The 20,912-nt window shown below is 38.1% G+C and overlaps 1 protein-coding gene across 17 annotated transcripts in view; it reads right to left on the bottom strand.

Annotated features, from left to right (window-relative positions):
• The window catches only part of picalma (phosphatidylinositol binding clathrin assembly protein a), a 115,047-nt gene that overhangs the window by 7,547 nt on the left and 86,588 nt on the right, over positions 1–20,912 (bottom strand). For 4 of the 17 annotated variants that reach the window (XM_080197032.1, XM_080197041.1, XM_080197043.1 and 1 more), the window contains 8 exons: positions 20,672–20,752; positions 18,381–18,497; positions 14,567–14,698; positions 14,443–14,473; positions 13,223–13,325; positions 9,579–9,605; positions 5,085–5,144; positions 3,949–4,053 (listed from right to left, as the gene is read on the bottom strand). In XM_080197032.1, coding sequence (XP_080053158.1) covers positions 3,949–4,053; positions 5,085–5,144; positions 9,579–9,605; positions 13,223–13,325; positions 14,443–14,473; positions 14,567–14,698; positions 18,381–18,497; positions 20,672–20,752 — 656 coding nt within the window. The remainder of the gene's footprint in view (positions 1–3,948; positions 4,054–5,084; positions 5,145–9,578; positions 9,606–13,222; positions 13,326–14,442; positions 14,474–14,566; positions 14,699–18,380; positions 18,498–20,671; positions 20,753–20,912) is intronic. The other 13 variants (XM_080197038.1, XM_080197045.1, XM_080197039.1 and 10 more) reach the window with 12 other exon arrangements.

Genomic DNA, 20,912 nt, shown 5'->3' with positions numbered 1-20,912 from the left:
TGCAGTGACAAAATAGACAGCAGTCAGGAAGACACACTGCTCATATCATCGCGGCTACGTTTTCTTAATTGAAATTGATTGCTCTGACACCCATGGAGACAGTCAGTTTTAGACCACAAGACATCAGAGCAGAATTAGGCCACTTGGCCCATCAAGTCTGCTCTGCCATTCAATCATAGCTGATCTTTTTCTCATCCCCATTCTCTTGCCTTTTTCTCATAACCCCTAATCCCCTTATCAAGAACCTATCCATCTCTGCCTTAAAAGGTACTCAATGACCTGGCTGCCACAGTCTTCTGCGGCAAAGAGTTCCACAGACTCACCACTCTCTGGCTGAAGAAATTCCTCCTCATCTGTTTTAAAGGATCATCCCTTTAGCCTGAGGTTGTGCCCTCTGGTTCAAGTTTTTCCTACTAATGGAAACATCCTTTGCCTATCCAGGCCTCTCAGTATCCTTAAGTTTTCAATAAGATCTCCCCTCATCCTTCTAAACTCCAACAAGTGCAAACCCAGAGTGCTCAACTGTTCCAAGCTCTTCATTCCAGGGATCATACTTGTGAACCTCCTCTGGAGCCTTTCCAAGGTGAGCATATACTTCCTTAGATACAGGGCCCAAAACTGTTCTCAATACCGCAAATGGGAGTCTGACTGGAGCCTTATATAGCCTCAGAAGTACATCCCTATTCTAACTCTCTCGACATGAATACTAATATTGCATTTGCCTTCCGAACTACTCACTGAACGTGCATGTTAAACTTGAGAATCTTGAACAAGGACCCCTTTGTATATCTGATTTTCTAAGCATTTTCCCATTTAGTAATTAGTCTATGCCTTCATTCCTCCTTCCAAACTGCAAAATCTCATACTTTTCCACATTGTAATCCATCTGCCAATTCTTTGCCCATTCTCCTAACCTGTCCCAAGTCCTTCTGCAGCCCTCCTGTTTCCTCAATACTAACTATCCCTCTACATATCTTTGTATCATCTGCAAACTTAGCAACAGTGCCTTCAGTTCCTTCCTCCTAGTCGTTAATGTATATTGTGAAACGTTGTGGTCCCAGCACTGACCCCTGAGGCACACTACTAGTCACCGGCTGCCATCCTGAAAAAGACCCCTTCATCCCCACTCTCTGCCTTCTGCCAGTCAACTAATCCTCTATCCATGCTAGGATCCTACCTTTAACACTATGGGCACTTCATTTATTTAACAGTCTCCTATGCAGCACCTTTTCAAAGGTCTTCTAGAAATCTAAATAAATCACAGCCATTGATTCACCTTCATCTAACTTCTTTGTTACCTCCTCAAAGAACTCTAACAGATTTGTCAGAGTTGACCTCCCCTTGACAAAGCCATGTGGAGTCAGTCCTGCTTTATTATTATGCACTTCCAAGTACTCCATAATCTCATCTTTAATAATGGACTCAAACCTTGACCAAAGTCAGACTAACTGGCCTGTAATTTCCCACCTGCTGCCTCCCTCCCCTTTTAACAGCGGTGTTACATTTGCTACTTTCCAGTCCTCTGGTACCCACCCTGCAAGATCACCACCAATGCCTCTACAATTTCCTCAGCTATCTCTTAAAACGCTGGTGTGTGTCCACCTTCACACCTTTCAGTTTCCCCAGAACCTTCTCCTTAGTGATGGCCACTACACTTAACTATGCCCCCGATTCTCCTGGAGCTCTGGTATCCCACTGGTGTCTTCTACCATGAAGATTGATGCAAAGTAACTATTCAGTTCCTCTGCCATTGCTTTGTTTCTTTTTATTATTTCTCGAGCCTCATTTTCTGGCAGCGCGGGCTCGTTGGGCCGAAGGGCCTGTTTCCCGTGCTGGGTTGTTCTTTGTTCCAGTGGTCCAATGGAATTTTGCCTTTTTATATACTGAAAAAAAATTCTTGTCTTCTTTTGTATTACTAGCTAGCTTACACTCAAATTTCATCTCTCCTCCCTTATTGCCTTTTCAGTTGTCCTCTGCTTGTTTTTAAAGGCTTCCCAATCCTTGCCACTTTGTATTCTTTTGCTTTTATGCTATCCTTGACTTCCCTCATCTGCCATGGGTGCCTCAACCTCCCCCTTGGGATGAATTTCTGTTGTGCCTCCTAAATAACTCTCAAAAACTCCTGCTGTTGCTGTTCCACTTTCTTTCCTACCAGACTTACTTTCCAATCAACTCTGGCAAGCTCCTCCCTCATGTCTTTGTGGCTACCTTTATTTAATTGTAATATGATTACATGTGATTCCAGTTTCTCCCTCTCGAACTACAGTGTAAATTCTATCATATTGTGGTCAGTGTTCCTGAAGGGTTCCTTCAGTCAAGCTCCCTAATCAAGTCTGCCTCATTACACATCACCAAATCCAAAATCTCTGGTAGGTTCTGTCACAAGCTGCTTCAAAAAGTCTTTTAGACATTCCACAAATTCCTTTTCTTGGGTTCCACTATCTGATTTTCCCAGTCTGCCTATACAATGAAATCCTCCATGATCATTCTAAGATTGCCTTTTTTTAATGCCTACCAACCCTTTTTTTGGGGGGAGAGAGAGAGAGAGAGAGGGGGACAGGATGGGCGCGAGAGAAAGAGAGGGGGACGGGCGCGCGCGCGAGAGAGGGGGACAGGGCGGGGGGGCGCGCGCGCGCACGAGGGGGACAGGGCGGGGGGGCGCACGCACGCGAGAGGGGGACGGGGGGGGAGGCCGCGCGCACGCGAGAGGGGGACAGGGCGGGGGGGTGTGCGCGAGAGGGGGACAGGGCGGGGGGGACAAGGGCGCGAGAGGGGTACGGGGGGGGGGGGGGGGGGGGCGAGGGCACGAGAGACACAGAGCACACGCAAGAGAGCGAGAAAAAAAAAAGAGCGCACAGTGGTTAGCACTGCTGCCCCTCAGCGCCAGGAACCTGGGTCTGACTTCCGGTTTGAGTAAGTCTGTACAGAGTTTGCACGGGTTTCCTCCGGGTGTTCTTGTTTCCTCCCAGTCCAAAAACATGCAGGTTAGGTGCATTGGCCATACTAAATTCTCCCTCAGTGGACCTGAGCAGGCACTGGAGTGTGGCAACTAGGTGATTTTCATAGTAATTTCATTACCGTGTGAATGTAAGCCTACTTGTGACTAATAAATAAACTTTTAATTATAGGCCTGTAAAAGAAATCTTCATAATGAATTGCTAACCATTTTAAAAACAGGAAAGTGAGCATTTCGGCATTATTATTGACAGACATGCAGCGGGTACAGTAGATTGGGCACAGCAAAGTAGAGGCAGTGGATTTCAGCACACTTGCAGACCAGTGTGCATGCACAGACAGCTATCAGCAACCAATTTGTGTTTGCAAGAGACAGTGTTAAAACACAGTCACAGTTAAAATTCAAGAGAAAGTGCTTCTTTTCTGCTGAAAGGTCATCAACTTGAAAACGCTGACTTTGTTCCTCTCTCCATTGATTCTGCCTAATCTGCTGAATATTTCAGCATTTTCTGTTTTTATTTTGCTTTTGTATTAGCAATAATGCATCAAATTAAAAGACTTCTCATATTACAGACTTATAAGTTACTGGTTTTCAAAAATTATGGAACGTGATCCTAGAGTTAAAAATCCTAAAATCCTAAAGGCTAAAAACGGAATTTGGCTTATTCAGTCACTGTAAACCATTGGCAATAAAAAACACAACATTTTTGCAGCAAGTCTGAAACTGTCAATTAATTCTCCCTTGCAGTTTGTAGCAGTAACATGGTTCAGTATTACAAATATTTTCATTGTCAGTTTAAACTGACAGTGTGACTTAATGATAAACTTAAATCTAAACATTACAATAATCCTACAGAATACATTACAAAACAGATTTTGCTCTTTGAAAAGCTCAATACTCTAATAGCACGACCACAATTTAACATAAGAGATGAAAGAAATCGTCAAGCATATAAAATTACACTACATGTTAGAAATAAAATGCTAAAATACCTGTGCTCCAGGTACAGAACTAAAAGGGTTTGATGGTCTCATGACAGGTTGGGTGTACATCATTGTTTGTTGCGTCATCATAGGCATGGCTCCCATTGTAGGTGGCTATGAAGAAAAGAAAAAATTTCAAACAACACATTTTCTCCCCTACAACTAGATATAAACATTACTTAAATCCTGCAGCATTTAAAACACACTGGGCAAAATCTTCCAGATCTTCACGCTGGTGGGATCTTCTGGTCCTGCCAATGGCATACCCCTGCTTCGGGTTTCCCAACAGTGTGGGGTGGAATCAATGGGAAATCTCATTGATAGCAGTGGGATCAGAAGACTCTGCTGCCAGCCAATGGCACACCACCTCTTACCACAGACAAACATGCTGCAGAGGCGCTAGGGAATCTCGCCCATTGTTTATAACTTAAATATTACCATAATGCATATAACAATTTATTGCTTTTAAAATTGGGAAAGCTTCACTTTTTGTATTCATCCAATTAGTAGTCTGCTGAATGGTCTCCAACCTCTCAAATCCAGCACTCCAGGGCTCATAACACTCCATTATAATGATAATAAAATTTAATGAGTTACTATGCTAATCTATCTTACTCTAACTATATCTGAAGAATACAAAAAGCCCCGTTTCCCAACATATGTTGCAAGTTGCATGAAATGATTCTTAATATATCATTAATTTTCTCAAAGATGGCACATCTGCAAGCAAGCTCATTAATGATAGCAGCACATCAGGTTAATAATTTGGCCATGAAAGCAGAAAACAAGCATCTTTCACTTCAGCTACTGCCCTATTTGGTCTAAGAATTAAAATTGGCTGGGAATATTTTAGCAATGCAATGATTATGGAAATTTTTTTGGCCAACATTGCCAAGTTGGAGAAACAACCAAAGTTGAGAGAGTTAAAAATCACATGAAGAGGACCTTTATGTGTTGAGTCATGGTTGAATTACAAGCCAATATAAATAGCATCTCTTGGTGAACTGAAGGACAAGAAGATTAAATAAAGATGCTGGAAACAATTTTGCATGATGTAAACATTAATAATATTAGAGATTCTCACTAATTCTCTACTGGAAGATAAAATTCTTCAGTTTAGATTTCACTTTGCTTGAAATATTTACCATGCCATATCCCATTACTGCTGTCGGCGTTGTTGCTGGATAAGCCATTATGGGAGGGGCCTGAGAAAAAAAGTATTTGAACATATGATAGCAAAAGTACATTTATAATTAATCATTACAATATAAAAGAAAAAAAAAAATCAAACAATGGTCTCCAAACAGCTTGCAATTCAACTCTCATGCAACTACCTGGTCAAGTACCAGTGTGTAAAGAGTGTAAGAACTTGCATTAATATAGAACTTCCTCACACCTCCCAGAAACATAAAGCAGTTCACATCAAATTAATTACTGTGATGTACAATCACTTATCAGGTCAGCAAAAATCCATTACAAAATACTACAACAAAATTCTGGTTCAATGACACTAAAGCATGGAACTTTAACATTTTTTTTATTTAACATCATTTGAACTTGCAAAAAAGATTTTGAAAATTTCAATTATTTGATTTTTAAGGCAGAATACATGAGCCATACAGAACATCTGTATTTATATCAGTGACATTTGCATTAAAAAAAAATCAGTGATTTATTCAGGAGAAGCAGGCTGCAGGAATCTAAATTCTTACCAATAAGTTACAACCCCCAGTTGGCCTAAACAATAAATAAGGTGCAATAAATTGTTCAGTATTAACTATCACTTTTTTTTGTTGCAACACATAACAGCAGCTCAAAAACATTTTTTTATCCTCTCTTCTTATGCCAACTGTTGGTGGATATGCAGTGATAATGGAATGGCTTAACTGAGCAGCTGTTACAAAACTATTAAATGATTAGTCACCGTTAAGCAGGTCTATGGACTGCTATTGAAGAGTAGAGAGACTAAAACCTGCAGAGTGTATTGGTGCAAAAGGATGACAGCAGGAAGCAACTGAATTGACCGAGCACATTCTCACACCTCAAAATTAGACATCTGGTATCATAGTAAATTACACTTATAATCCACGTTCCACTATGCCACACCAACATTATACCACTACACCCCCCCGATGTGATTTATAGATTTTGTTTTTGAAATGTATCAAATTTAATTTCAAAGTTGGATTGTCTGAACAAATAATGATCAAAACAACCAGTCACCTATTTAGTTTTTGTACAATAATTTTCCCTATACTAGTGATGCCTGAGGAAATTAACAATTAATACCAGATTTCAGATATATCTATCTTAATCCCTCCTTTTACAAGAAAGATGTTATGCACTTAACATCTGAAATTGTTACAACCCTTTTCTCTGATGTGTGAAGATGTAGGTCACTTTTTCCAAGTCATCTTTTCCCCTTTTTATGCTACCCATCTCAAGTAAAACTGACACAGGCACAAGTGTTCAAAAATGTAGAAGATACTTTCAAAATCACTGGTCTGGTCATTTAAAAAAACAGTTCTTTTATTTTCCTTCCAGTCCCTATCTATATCACGGACCACACCTCCATTGCTTTAGACAACCAAAATATTTTCATCCATCCCAAAATGCCTTTTAGAACAGCATTACTCAAACACAACAGATACTGTCTTTGCCTTTTCCTCACCCAGCTTCTGGACCAGATAGAATGAATGCAGGATGCAATTTGCACACTCAGTGCGCAGTGTTGCGCAATTCATTCATTTCATGCAGGGGATTCTCCTGCAGTGGGTGAGTCTGCACAGGGATTTTAATTATTAGAGCATCACAGTAGATCATAATTTTGTTCTCACTCAAGATTCACATGTACAGACGACCATGCAATATCAAACTCAAAGGGTCGGGAATCAATTACTTTTTTTTTCCAAAGTGGCAGGTTGACATTTTTGTTCATCACCTCTGGGCAAGATCAATTATACTGCTCAGCACCAACTGGATGATCTGTTGGAGATTGGAAACACTGCAGAGAATTTCTATAATGAGCCCAGATCCTCTACTGCACTAGGACAGTACAAAGCCACCTCAGTTAAGTTCTGAGTACTAAATCACTTATGTAAGGAATGTATCAAACTTTCCCCAGCTACTGCACAACAAACGGCAATCCTGAGATTGTTAAAAAGGGAGGTGTCAAGCAACAACTTAATTGGGAAAAACGCAATTAGGGAATAATCCAACAGAATAAGAGATAAGACAACAAAGCTGCGTTCCAAATCCAAGCATTATTGGAAAGAAATTGAAACCTGCAAAATCAACATTTGCTCTGCTACAAGTAAAACATTAGGAAAGCTGTGATTGGGTCAAAACTCCTTTGAGGACAACTTGCAGCTCTGCAAGAAAAGACTGAGTAGATGCATCAAGGAGGAAGAGCTTTGAATATAATGATTTAATTATATTTAAAAAACTACATAAAAAAGGTAGGTATCTAACATGTAGTCCCCTTCATCTAACATAATATTAACAAATCTCAAGTAGCATGCGGAAACAAGTGACAACATTGTGATTTTGAAAGCAAGTTTCCCCAATTTAAGTTCCTCCTTCTTCTGAAAGTGATATAAGGCCCCTGACGTACTGTCCTACAATCAGTAATCTTCCACTATCTCATCAAATGGCCTCAAAAGTGTTTCAAGTTATTCAACCATCACAGTTGATCCTAGCTCTATCCACATCCACACTTAGCCATTGATACTTTCCGGTTAAATACTTTCAAATCATAATTTGCAAAATCTTATTACAATTGGACACAGATTCTTCAAAATGTCTAACTAGAATTAGATAGCCACATTACTGATGGATAAACTGTTTATACCAAATGTCAGTTCCAGATTTTCATTTTAGCTGCTGTCAAATGGAGTTATACAACACAAATATGGTTCTTTAATTCTACAGATTCTTCAGGACATTTGCATTTTTCTCTACAGGATTCACTTTCATAAATAAAAAGCAAACTTTATTTAATCAAAATATTGGCAACCCAAAAATATAGTTATTTTCATTTATATGCAAGAATGAGTTTATGTTAGCTGTATCTTTTACTTAAATTAATTCTGAAAATCATGCAAAAGAACCCTGCCATATTTTAAAAATAAGATACTACGCAGTTTGTACTAGTGTTGTGCTTTATAAGGGATGGAGCTAAAATCCAACCATCATTTTGGTCAATTTCACTGACATTTTCCAATGTTCCATTAGCATTGAAAAATATTAATCCTTTAAAATATTACACACAAATAAATTTGAATCTCATCACACTGGTAAAGGGGCAGGGGGAGAAGAGAGGGAGGGTGTCTTTTGTACATGAGTGTCCAGCATGGAGGCCTGCTAATATTATTTAAATTAATTCAAACGGCAGGAACCCCATTACATTGCTGGTAGTGAACTTTTTTTACCCCACTTCACTGGCAAGGGGCTAACATTGAGCAGGAAATCCCACTGGCGTAAACGCCACACCACCCCCATTTCTGTGGTAATGGACTACCTAAATGGTGATGTAACATAAATAATATTCTTAGGGTTTATACATTGACTAGGACTTAAAAAGAAGCAATTTACCCAATTGTTCATAGGTAAATAAGTGAACAGCTATTTTCATTTAGTGACTGCTACTGGGCTTCAGATCAAAAAGGGCATTTCTGTTTGATTTAATATTTCTTAAATTGGGAAGGCAAGGAAGAAATTACAATTGGGCTCAACATTTGGGGTTTAAAGAAGAATGACATTCAATTCAGCTTCCCAATCTTGAATGTTACTGACTGATGGAAAGTGCTTTCTTTGCATGTCTCTCTCGTGAGAAAAAAAATTAACTTGGGTTATGATACCCCTCAGGTTGAATTGCTTGCCAATATGTATTTTCTTTTAATGCATAGCAGCTATTTTTGTTTAATATATTTAAGCTGCAGATTTACATGCAAAAGTCATGGTAATATGTTTCTTTTAATCTTAGTTAAAATACAAAAACATTTTCAGTGTTCATACTTGGCAGTTTGATTCTCCTTAAGTTCATTCATATTGGACAAATCATACAAAAACACATTCTATCACCAACTGGCAGCTATTTCAAATTTATTTTGAAAGCCATAACGATATTTTAACAATACCTGGCAGAAATAGCTTAGCAATGGATACGTACATAATTCTTTAAATTGAGGTTTAAAATTGATATTTAATTATATTAGTCATAACTTGCATATAGCTTTCCAAGTTGTCTCGCAACCAGAAGTATTCAATATCAAACTAGTTAAAAGAAAGTAGGGTAAGTGCAATCAATGCAGAAGAGCTACTTTGGCAGTTCCTTCATTTATATGCAAAAATTAATGAAAAAGCATACACAAAATAACTGGGGGGGAAAAACAGAAAAGGAAAATTGGGGGAGAGAAAAAGAATGCTTCCATACATATGGAAGTTTCAAAGAAGAGATTTTAAAATTATTTTTTGTGCCAAAGCTTGCCTTTGGAGAAGTTAAGATAGGTTTCGGCAGTGGAGGCATCCAGTTTGGAACACCAAGATTCTAGCAGATGGAAAACACAACAGTCGCAAGTAGTTTTCAATTCAATAGCTATTGACAAAAACATCATGGTAAAATGGTTTATTTCACTTACGTATTGAGGAAAATGCATGCCATTCCGCTTTCCAAAGGAAACAATTGCATCATGCAACAAACATTTAGTTAGACTGGGCTATTGCAATGGACCAACATATTGCTTATGATTAGAGGGTAAATCAATACCCTGGTTTTACATGAATAAAACGTATCCTTTTAACAAAAATTTTAAAATAGTCTTAAAATACCATTATCATTTTAAATTAATTAAAACTATTTATGATCAGCAGTGCTCAAAGAAAAACAAATTTATCTTGCAAAGTATGTTTCTTTGCTCTTCTGTGCACCCCCTCTCCCCCGCAGCCTCAAACAGTCATCATCTAATTCTATCACCAAGCCTTTACTATGTCTAAGCAGCAGTGAATTTATATTGTGTCAGTGTCACGGGACAAGGAGAGGAATTGAGTAGTGTTTATGAGGATGCAAATCAAATTACTGAGAAATCTACAGCCACCAGTAGTTTCCATGTTACCCATTAAAAAAACTTTTATTCATATGGACACAACTCACTTTTCCAGGACTGAACAGCTTATGGGCAAGCTGGCATATTTACCACAATAGAATTTTAGCATGCAGAGGATTAATGCTGGAATTTAACAAGCAGCTCATCATCCTACCTATCAAGTCAATGTCTTGAAGGATTATTTTAGCCAAAAGGGAAGAATCCAAGCCCTCAGTAATACATCTACCAAGTTCCATTAGTTAGCCGGAGTGGCTAGTCAATTAACATCACACTCCTGGGATATCACATATCTGCCTGGTTCAGAGATGAATTGGAATTTCCATTGCTGAGAATTTCCATCATGCAATCATCTAGGCCTAAAAAATACAGCTCGTCTATCTACCTCTCCCCTTCCCAGTGAAAATGTTCTTCAGATTCCAGTGTTAAAGCCACTGTGCATTTGATTCAGGGTCCACTCTTATGACCTGGATAGTGTACTGTCTCAAGCATTACCACAAATCAGAAGAGTTCTGATTACCACAAATCAGAAAATTCACTGCATACAAGCCAGCAAAGTCACAATATCAAATTTCAAAAAAGATATAAGATTAGCCCGTGCTGAACATGTTCTGAACAGTAGAACTAACAACTGTTCAATAGTCCGATGGAATTTATGAAGGACTCGGCCTTTTAAGCTGCAGTTCTATACAAATGACACAAATACCGTGCACATACTTATGCATTTCCATGATTCACACAACACAATGGGCCGCAAGTTCCTTGGAATGGCAATTAGCATCGGACCGCCACTCTGTACCCACTTAGCTGCGCCAATTTTTTTCTATGCCTGTCTCACCTGACCTTCCTGACTCAGGCTGGGCGAGATTCAGGTAGTGCAACTACCACCCCCCACCCCCAGCCCAAGAACTAGTGTCAAAGCTCAAGTGAGTCAGAATGGAATGACTTTTTTTTTCCATATATAAAAACTGCACTGGCTGCCAGAACAGATAAGTTTAAAGGTCCAATGAAAACAACGGACCAGAGAGAAGGTAAGTGTCTAAGGCAAGTGGGTAGTATTTGGGTGAAATCAGACATCCAGGGGTAGGGCGGAGTATGTGTGTGTGGTCAGCTAAGTGGGAGGTATGGAGAAGAGTATCCTGCACCTGTTGGGGGGAAAGGCCATGCGAAAAGATTGGTTAGGGTCTTTAAAATAGTTATGTGGAAATTAGGAGAGGTTTTATTTCTTCTAAACGGTTTCGGAGTAATGATTAGCACAACTCTGATAGAACCACCTGAAGTTAGCAACTTTAATTTGGGGTATCCCTCAAATCTGATGCTGGGGAGCCCAAAAGTTATAGCTCAATAAAACTTAGCAAATTTATGGCACAGAGGTCCCTCTAATGATGAGAATCACAAGTGATTGTGTTTTCTTAAATATGAAAACCAAGTTGGCATTATTCATTTCTACATCTACAGACTACTGGAATTTCTGTAGTGCTTTGCATAATTTAGAATAATTCAAATTTGCTGGCAAAAATAGCAGTTCAGCCTTCATGATAAAGAATGCATTTTGCTTTAAATTACAATAGCCCTTTCACCAATTTTTACCTTTGATTTTATTACAAAATCATTAGATTTCCCATAATGTTTTCCATTAAATAGTCTTAACTTTTTCTTAAGATGTCAGCATCACCAAGGCCAGCATTTACTACTATCCCTAATTGTCCTGGAGGTGGTGGTACTGAGCTGCCACCTTTAACCATTGTAGTCCATGTGGTGTAGGTACACACACAGTCCTGTAGGGAGTTCCTGGATTTTGACATGGTGATTTAGTTCCCAGTCAGAATGGTCTGCAGCTTGGGGGAGAACTTGCAGGTGGTGTTGTTCAAAAGCATCTGCTGCCCTGCCTTTCTAAGCGGTAGAGATTTGAGGGTGCCATTGAAAGAGCCTTGGCAAATGCTGCAGTCCATCTTGGAGTATATCATTGACACTGTGCATCAGTGTTGGAGGGATTGAATATTCAAATTGGTGGATAGAGTGCCCAACAAGCATACTGCTTTGCCCTGGATGATGAGCTTCTTGAGTGCTACTGGAACTATACTGTCACTCCCGACACCTTATAGGTTGTGGGCAAGCTTTGGGGAGTCAGGTGGCGAGTTACTTGTTGCAAAATTCCCAGCCTCTGACCAACACACTCAGCCACAGTATTCAATATGGCCAAATTTCCAGTCAATGGTGACCCCAGGATGTTGATGTTAGGGATTCAACAACGGTAATGCCCTTCCATGTCAACATGTGATGGTTAGATTTTCTCTTGTTGGACGTGGTCATTGCCTGGCACTAACATGGTACATATATTACTTATCACCCTAAGTCTAAATGTTGTCTGGGATCTAAAACAAAACTATGATGCTTATCTGCCTTTCTTAATTTTTAATTAGAACTGATTGATATAGTAGAGAGAAACAACTGTATATTTCCTAGGTGCTTGCATCGGATATCCCCAAAAGATAAAGCTTATGAATTCACCACCTTCTAAATAGACAAAATGTTTAACCAATATAAATTTTATAATGTTTAATTTTAGAAGCAAAAGTATATACAATGAATTGAATATTCTTGACTCAAATAAAGACTTGGAAACATTTCATTGAATCCTGTAGCGCATGAGGCTATTCGGCCCATCGAGTCTGCACCAACCACAATCCCAGAGCCAGGCTGAATCCCTATAACCCCATGCATTTACCCCAGTTTGTCCCCCCAAAGGAAAATTTAGCATGGCCAATCCACCTATCCGGCACATCTTCAAACTATGGAGGAAATCAGAGCACCTGGAGCAAAACCCACGCAGACACAGGGAGAAGATGCAAACTCCATACAGACATTGACCCAAACCCGGAATCGAACACAGGCCCCTGGTGCTGTGAGGCAGCAGTGCCACCCAAAGCACTAAGTTTCAGATTTCTGGAATTATGAATATAAATTTTTAGGCAGTTGACTTGCATTTTGGTGCAACCAGTAGTGAATTGTTCCCAATCGTTTGCTGATATTTCACAAAATTTTATTGTAATTATTCTGTTCAGGGTTCAAATTTGTCTGCATGAACAAAATTCATGCCAGTAAATAGAAGTCCAACTTCTCTCTTCTTAGTCAAACAGAAAAATCTTCCAGAGGCTAAATGTAATAGTTCATAAACTTACCATTGTAGCAGGATTCCAGGTAGTTGTAGGAGCAAGCTTTGGCTGCCAATTGGTTCCTCCTGTCAGTTTCCTTTCCCCAGGCTGGTTCCAATGAAGATCACTTCTTAGGCAAAGGACATGATTTAATCAATGGTTCTCCACTTGAGTTATTTATCAGGCATCACAATATTTTAATGTACGTTGGTTCAATCATGCAACAGACCAAACTAGACAACTGAAGAAAATAACAGCAAAGGCCCCTTCAGACAGACAAATTATAGCTACAAAAATGCCAAACTTGTAGCAATGTTTTGTTGCATCCTACAGAACTTGGTGTCTTCAATTCATTGATAATTATATTAAAGTACAGGTCATTTAAAGATCATTAATGCACACTGGCATGCAAAATACTTTCAAACTTAAACGTGTCCAGTTGTACATAAGTAAATTTTTTATAAACTATTCTCTTTCCTTCAGTAACATACATTTAAAACCAGTTCTTTGGACTTCAGTTTAGCAAATTCCATAACCTTGTAAGCTAGTCACATATAAACCAAGGAGTTGTGATGTGTCAACTGATTTGAATTGTTGGACAATGTGCACAGTCGGATAAACCAGGTTTAAAATCTACTTGGTAAAGTTCCTAGATATTGTTATCCCTGAACAACGATGTAACATATTTCTAATCAACTTAACAGTGTCTAGATTTTTACATTTTATATATCAACTCTAAGGAGTTTTTTTGTTTTTGTTTTTTGATGATTACAATAGAAACAAAAAAAAGGGAATTGGGGGAAAATCTCAGGATAAGAAAGAAGATGAATTAATGTAATGTAGAGTTGCTATAGCTAAATTCAAACAAACTTGCAAAAGATCACTAAAACATTAATTCAGATAGACCAGACTTGGGTCCTTGATGGTAATTTCCCCATATTCAGCAATGCTGCTACTCTTTTTTTTAAAGACAGTGTAATTTTTCATTCAACAAGAACTACCAAATACCTTGATAGTTACAATTGTTTTAGTGATGCCTTATACAATAATCAACCAAGTACAAAAGGAGCTAAAGCTAAACACACATTTTTTAATCAAACCAAAAACTTGTTTTGACATTCCATTATTAAGTTTTCTATTTGTGTACACAAAAGATAGCAACGTGCACTTCAAAATATTCTACATATTAGGTAGAATGCTAGTTTAAAGGGAAACCAACAAAAATATTTTACTACTTTGACCCTTACTTTTTAGTGGATCCATTTCCAATTCCCAAGTCTGCAATATATGAAAATGACTTGCATTAGTAATCTGCACTTAAAATAAACATTGATAAAAAGCATAATTGTGCTCATCAGTAAAAATACTTACTGCCTACAAGGTTAGCCAATGATGAATCCAAATCTTCTCCTACTAGCTTGCCTGGCTGCTGCTTTGAAGGTGGTTGAATCTGACTCTGCAAAGCTACAGTTGGTTTCAAGAGTCCACCTAATCCATCAAAGTCTTTGAAGGTTAGTAATGCAATACAATTAGAACACAAATATTGCTGGCACATCACTTAGCGTTTCAATCTTTATTATAAAATGTAAAATCCCAACTCACCCATTCAAGCATGCCAAGCAAAGCCAAGGACCCATACGTATGGATGGTGGGAAAAAATTAGAATAGCGTAATGTATTTGATGTGATTGTAAAACAAGCCAGAAAATACAATTAAAGCATTACATTTTTACACAGATTAAAATATCTATTGAACAGGATTCAAGAACTATTAACCAATAATACGGTCCTGCCATACTTTGCAAAAATCCAGTGCAGCATGCAGGAAAAGAATTGAACTAGCAGAAGCAAAAAATGTCATGTGTTTCATTATTATTACATAATTCAGAATGTGATGTTTAGATGCAGGGTCAGATTCTCCAATCTTGCCCACAGCCAGGATTTTCCTGTCCCACTGTAGTGAATGGAGATTTGGTTGAGCACCAAATTCTCCATTCACGCCCCCAGGATGCAAACAGCCATAGAATTCTGACCACAATTACAACATGTCATTAGAGGTTTCACAAATTTTGATTGTACAAGGTTAAAAACATAACTCAGGCGCAACTGGTCTTGAGAAACATTTTCCATCTTTCACATTCCCCAAAATCTTTGCTGCATTTTCAATACAGTAACTGAGCAGTGTCAACATCAATCCACTTGAGAAATAAATATTTCAATTCCAATATCACCTGAGCTAATTAAATTGAAACTCTGGGCAATAATTAGCTTATTGCTAATGGAAGACAACTTTCAATGTCTTGTTCCCTACAATAACTATTTTAAAATGCAAAACTTAAAAACATATTAATGTTGGCAACAATCATCAGAACGGAGCGTGACTTCATTTTTAATAATTGTTTTTAAAAGGTATTACAAAAACAGTTTTTGACTTGACTTGTTAAGGTCAAGGTCATCAGCTCTGAACCAAAGTTAAATGTTGTAATGTCCAACTTTCAATTTTTCACAGCACTTCTACAGTGCTCTTTTTCTGGCTTGTTAAAGTAGTGCAGCTTCTGAAAAGTTATGTACTCTGAATGCAAACAATGCTGGTATTCTGCAGATCTTGATAGCAAATAGGCCAATAATTTGCACATATCAATCATGTGACTTCATGAAGAACATACTATTCACATGCACACAGTCACATCATCCATGGCGGCAGAGAAGGAAAAACACCTGGGAATACCAACTACAAGAAAAGCATTGAGATATTTGATTGGATCATTCTAGCCGTCCCCATCCATTGCATACAAAGCCCTGTTTTTAAACCACAACGTTTGATTGCAATAAGCAACACCAACTATGCAAAAGTTCCAAGCAACACTATGTTACAAGACATCCAAACAACATCAGGATCATGGGCAATGGAAGTTCCATCCTGGACATTACATTTTCTGCTTTTTGTACTTTGTGGGTCTGGCAAAAAATAATTCACTAGTAAATAAGCATGTTTCTGACCAATTAAGGGGCAACCATTTTCAGTCAGTCATAACTGCAGAGTTCAAGAAGCTAACCCAATAACAGAATGATTAAAGTTTAGAAATGCACAGCAGGGTATCTCTTGGAAGAGTTGGGAACCACAACATGAGGACAACTGGGGAGCAGTACTGGAACAAATATTACATATTTTAAACTTGTGACAAGTTTACCTTAAAATACCTATGATAAATGCCCCAGCCCTTCTACTTAATATGTATTGGCTGTGTCTTAAACTGGATTTTGCTTTGGACAGAAGTTTTTATATCGCTCTCTCATATTTTTAGTATTAACACTGAACCTTCTTTGGAGTGGAAATAAATGGTATCCTCTGACAAAAATTCAGACTGATACACTTGCCTTTTCAACATTAATAGCCAGATGCATTATTCCATTAAATTATATGTATTCCCTGCCCTCTTTTACTAATTATTGGACATGTCAACTTGTACAGAATCTTAAACTTGAGAAAATACACTGTACAAGGCTCCATAGATGCATCTTGCTTGACAACCTTTCCTTGGCTGTGAAGAACTACAGCTCTCGACTTTCATTTAACTGGCCCTAATTGGGATATTTCATGTGAAACTATCTGTCCCGCGACTGATGATGATTTTCTTATTTTTGGGGGAACTACAGGGGGTTTTTCATTTTTTCCCCCCCCTTTCCTTCATCTTCCTCTTATTTCCATTTTCATTTCCCTTTTCTTTCTCTTCCAAATGCAAGTTCATTAAATCATTGCTTCATTCTAAGCCATTTTCTTTATTGTTGTTCATTTTGATTGCTATTAAAACTTAAAACAGAAATAAGAAAAAAAAGACTTGAGAATACTTACAAGTGCAGGAGAACACAATGTCAGCCATTTAATATATAGCTATTTCCTTTGGTCACTTTGAAAACAATTTTTAACCAAAAAATTTAAGAAGGAATGCTTTTAGAAAAGTAGTATTAGCCCTCTTCTTTCCATAACTGTTGATTTGATAGTGGTCATAATGAGCAATTTAATTCACTACCTTCAAATAATGTTGAGAGTAGTGCCAACAATCAAGGTTCAATCAGGAACTTAGCAATATTAACAGGTGCTCTTGGAAACAGTCAAAATGATATATTCCAACCACTTCAACTTTAGCAGAGATCATTTGAACTCAAGTCCTGCTCTCTAAAAAGCTCAATACCACTTGAACAGATACCCAAGTCAAACAGCAAGATCAGCCAGTTATCCTGTTAACACATGCATGCACGAAGCTCAGTTGTTTAAATATCTTACAGCAACTAAGTTTCACTTGGCTTTTAGTGTCTCACTGATTCACCTATAGTGAATCTTGAATAAGATCTGACTTTAACAGGCTAAATATTATTTAGGCTTTAGGTGAAACTTTACTAATTTGGGCAGTTTACCCATCGTGAGTTTCACTGCATCATTCACAAGAGATCAATTCACCCTTTACACCGTTCCATCAAATGAACCAAGAGCTGAATTTCACAAATTGCTTTCCACCCCCAAGGAAGAAGTTTTTGAGGCTAGACCAAAGAGAAACAAATGGAGGAGCAATTGGGTGGGGTTGGTAATGGAAAGATCAACCCCTGAATGCTGTCCTCCCTTCACAAAAGCCTTTTTCAAAAACGGGCTCCTCACATCATCCATTTTATGGCATGAGCACTGTGAAACATGAGTCAGTTGGTTTGGTAACAAATCTCAATCTCATTATGTTTTTTTAAAAATATCAGGCAGGCAGGCAATCTCAGCATATTTCACACAGTATTATGAGAGTGGGTCAGGATGGCAGGAAGGTGGTGAGTTTGCCACCCCTTACATTGTTCTTGTCTTCAGCAAAAAAAAAACACATCTGCCAGGGCACCACAAGATTCAGCCCCAATAAGGCCATCTATACAGAAGATACTAGGGGAAAATCAAAAAGTAGTGCCAAAGTTTATTCCAATAGAAAGGGTTCCCAGGTGATCCTTTACCCCTCCCCTCCTTCATGGATGGGAGCACATGCTATTCGTCATGCAGATGGAAAAATATGAGGGAAAATATACATAGTATATACTGTTCTCCATTCAAATAGTAAATACCAATTTCAGTAAATGAATTTCATTTGTGTATGCTCATGAAAATATGATTTGACAAATTTGTGCAGTCCATACAATGAAGACAATATTCTTACCCCCGGAATCAATGACGCTATTGGCTGTGGAAGTTGATTTAGTTCCAAATACAGACTCAAAGTCAACGTTAAGGCTTGTTGATGATGGTGCCTGAGTAGCTGGTGAGGGATTGAACCCTAAAATTACAAGCAAGCATGGTTATTCAATATCAGGAAAAAATACCTCAACTCAGTTGAGTACTCTTGCTGTAAAACCAGCACAATTATGTCTCAAGGCATGAGCCAAACTGAGCATTTTAATTGATTATTTTCATTTTGGTTACATTTCTACCAAACAACCTAATCACAGGAATTATTTAAAATGCAACATTTAATGAGAAACAGTTTATTCATGTTTACTGCAGAAATCATAAATCTTTAAAATGCTTCCTTGAATTAAAAATCCCAGTCATTGTATCACTCATCTTAGTTCTCCAACTTGTCAGCCCTTTGCTTATCCCACAACTGTCACAATAAACCACAGTTCCTGGCTTTGCCAACTTTGCCCCCTCCCTGATCACTGTTCCCAACTTCGCCCTTCTCTCCTTCCCCGAATACTGTGATGTGAAGTTATTACAACCATTGCACACAGTGGACAAGGAATTTCTGTTCTTGCCAGAATTTCCACCTACGATATACAGCAGTGGGAATTACGTACATCAGCAAGAAAAGGTTTTTGGCCATGAATGCAAACTCAGAGACCCCACTCAATGCCTGAATGGTTGGTAGAATTGTATTATAACAGCCACCAGTAAAAAAAAGTCTATGCCAGATAAAAGTTACGATGTAAAAGTAATAGTAACACTTACAAATTCTCTTGGTGCAGCGAGAAAGACAGAGTAACAGTATCTCCAAGTTTAAAGTAAGAATTGGTACAATCAGGAGACCTTACAATGCTGTTGCTAACTTTTCCTCATGACACAGATTCTCATTTCCAGTCAGCAATTTGTAGATTTTTTTTTGTAGTGGCATAGTGCCTATCTAAATAAGGCAGCTGACCTGGTTAGAATGTGGAACTTGCTATCACATGAGGTAGCTGAAGCAAATAGCCTGGATGCCTTTAAGGGAAAGTTAAATAACTAGCTGAAAGAAAAAAGGGATAGAAGCAGATGCAGATAAAGCTGATGGTGGAGGTAGATTTTTGTGAAGCATAACCATTGGCACAGACCAGTCAATCCAAAAGGCTTTTTTCTGGACTTTAAATTCTACATAATATTATGTTAATAAAAACAAATCTCACTGGGATACAGGTTATTAAGCAATTTTAAAACCAGGAAGTCAGAAAGATTAATCACTTTGTACGCTTACAAGTCAAAACACCTCAAATAACAACGCAAGAAAAAAATTTCAAAAATTATTAACTGGTCAATTTCAAAAACAGAAACTCAAAGTTGTAGCACTGTCACCACCATCAAATAATTGATCAGAACCAGTCATATAATTTGCTTGATTTGGAGCAAAACAGGGAATTCAACAATTTCGTGAATGTAGTCTCATTCTTACTGGAAGTTAGGGATGGACAATTGATTGGAAATCTATTTTGGAGTCAATGGTTGGAATTTTAACTGAAGTTTCACAAACATACTCTTCAGCAGGAAAAGTGGAGGGTAGCCCACTAGCTGTCTTGCCAAGCTGTTCCTGCCAAATTTTAAAGCACTTTGGACTTTTGTCAGGTTCCTGTTGGTCCAGACCTGTCCCTTTAACCCGTTTTAAAGGGTTAAAGGAACAAAAATTGATGCAAATAAAGCTAGACAGAGTAGAGGGAGACAAGTTGAGCATTATGTCAAGCAGAATTGGGTGCAGCAGAAATATTTATGCCATCAGTAATGCAATTTGGTACAGAATTGAATCATGAATTTATATATTTTCTCAGCAAGGCTTTTAATACCTCTCAAATGTATATGTTGGCTTGTCTAACAATACAGTTCAACCTTACTGTTAAAAGCATATTACATTCACAAAGTTTAGATTAAAAATGTTGGAGAGCGTGTTAATTATTTACACTGTTGAACAGCTTACTAGCTAAAACAATATACAAAACATAATGCTTCAAGTTTGGTTCTCCATCCAACTATTGTCTGGGAGTACGGATGTCCATTGTGTGGGGTAGGGATACATTCATTGGAGTACCAAGACAGTACTTAAACTTACTTTGGTACATCAACTAGCAAATTATCCAAACATTGTTCAGATCTTTAGACATCCTGGGTCTATTTCACATGCAAATGAGAACACACTCAGTAACACATCACACAAACAATAACAACTTGATCGACCAGCATAATCAGCACAAGAAACAATATAAAACATACCTGCAAATAGACCAGCTACAGCAGGGGGCTCAGTTCTAAACTGGGAAGCATTAGAATAGGCTGGAGGACCACAGAAGGAATCTGACAGATAAAATGTGCAAAGAAAAAAGGACAGAAAGATAAGCAGATGTTACTGAGCAGAGGATTGAAGATTAAGCAAAAGTAGAAAAAGCACAGAAAGTAAAATTTGTTAGCTGCACATAGCAAACTAAAAACGTACAGAAGAAAATTCTCAATTTTT

The sequence above is a fragment of the Carcharhinus amblyrhynchos genome, chromosome 10 (genome assembly GCF_965287045.1).
Source record: "Carcharhinus amblyrhynchos chromosome 10, sCarAmb.v2.hapA, whole genome shotgun sequence".
NCBI classification, from domain to species: domain Eukaryota; kingdom Metazoa; phylum Chordata; class Chondrichthyes; order Carcharhiniformes; family Carcharhinidae; genus Carcharhinus; species Carcharhinus amblyrhynchos.
Note: the sequence above shows the minus strand (reverse complement) of the source record. Positions and strands in the feature narration are given on the sequence as shown.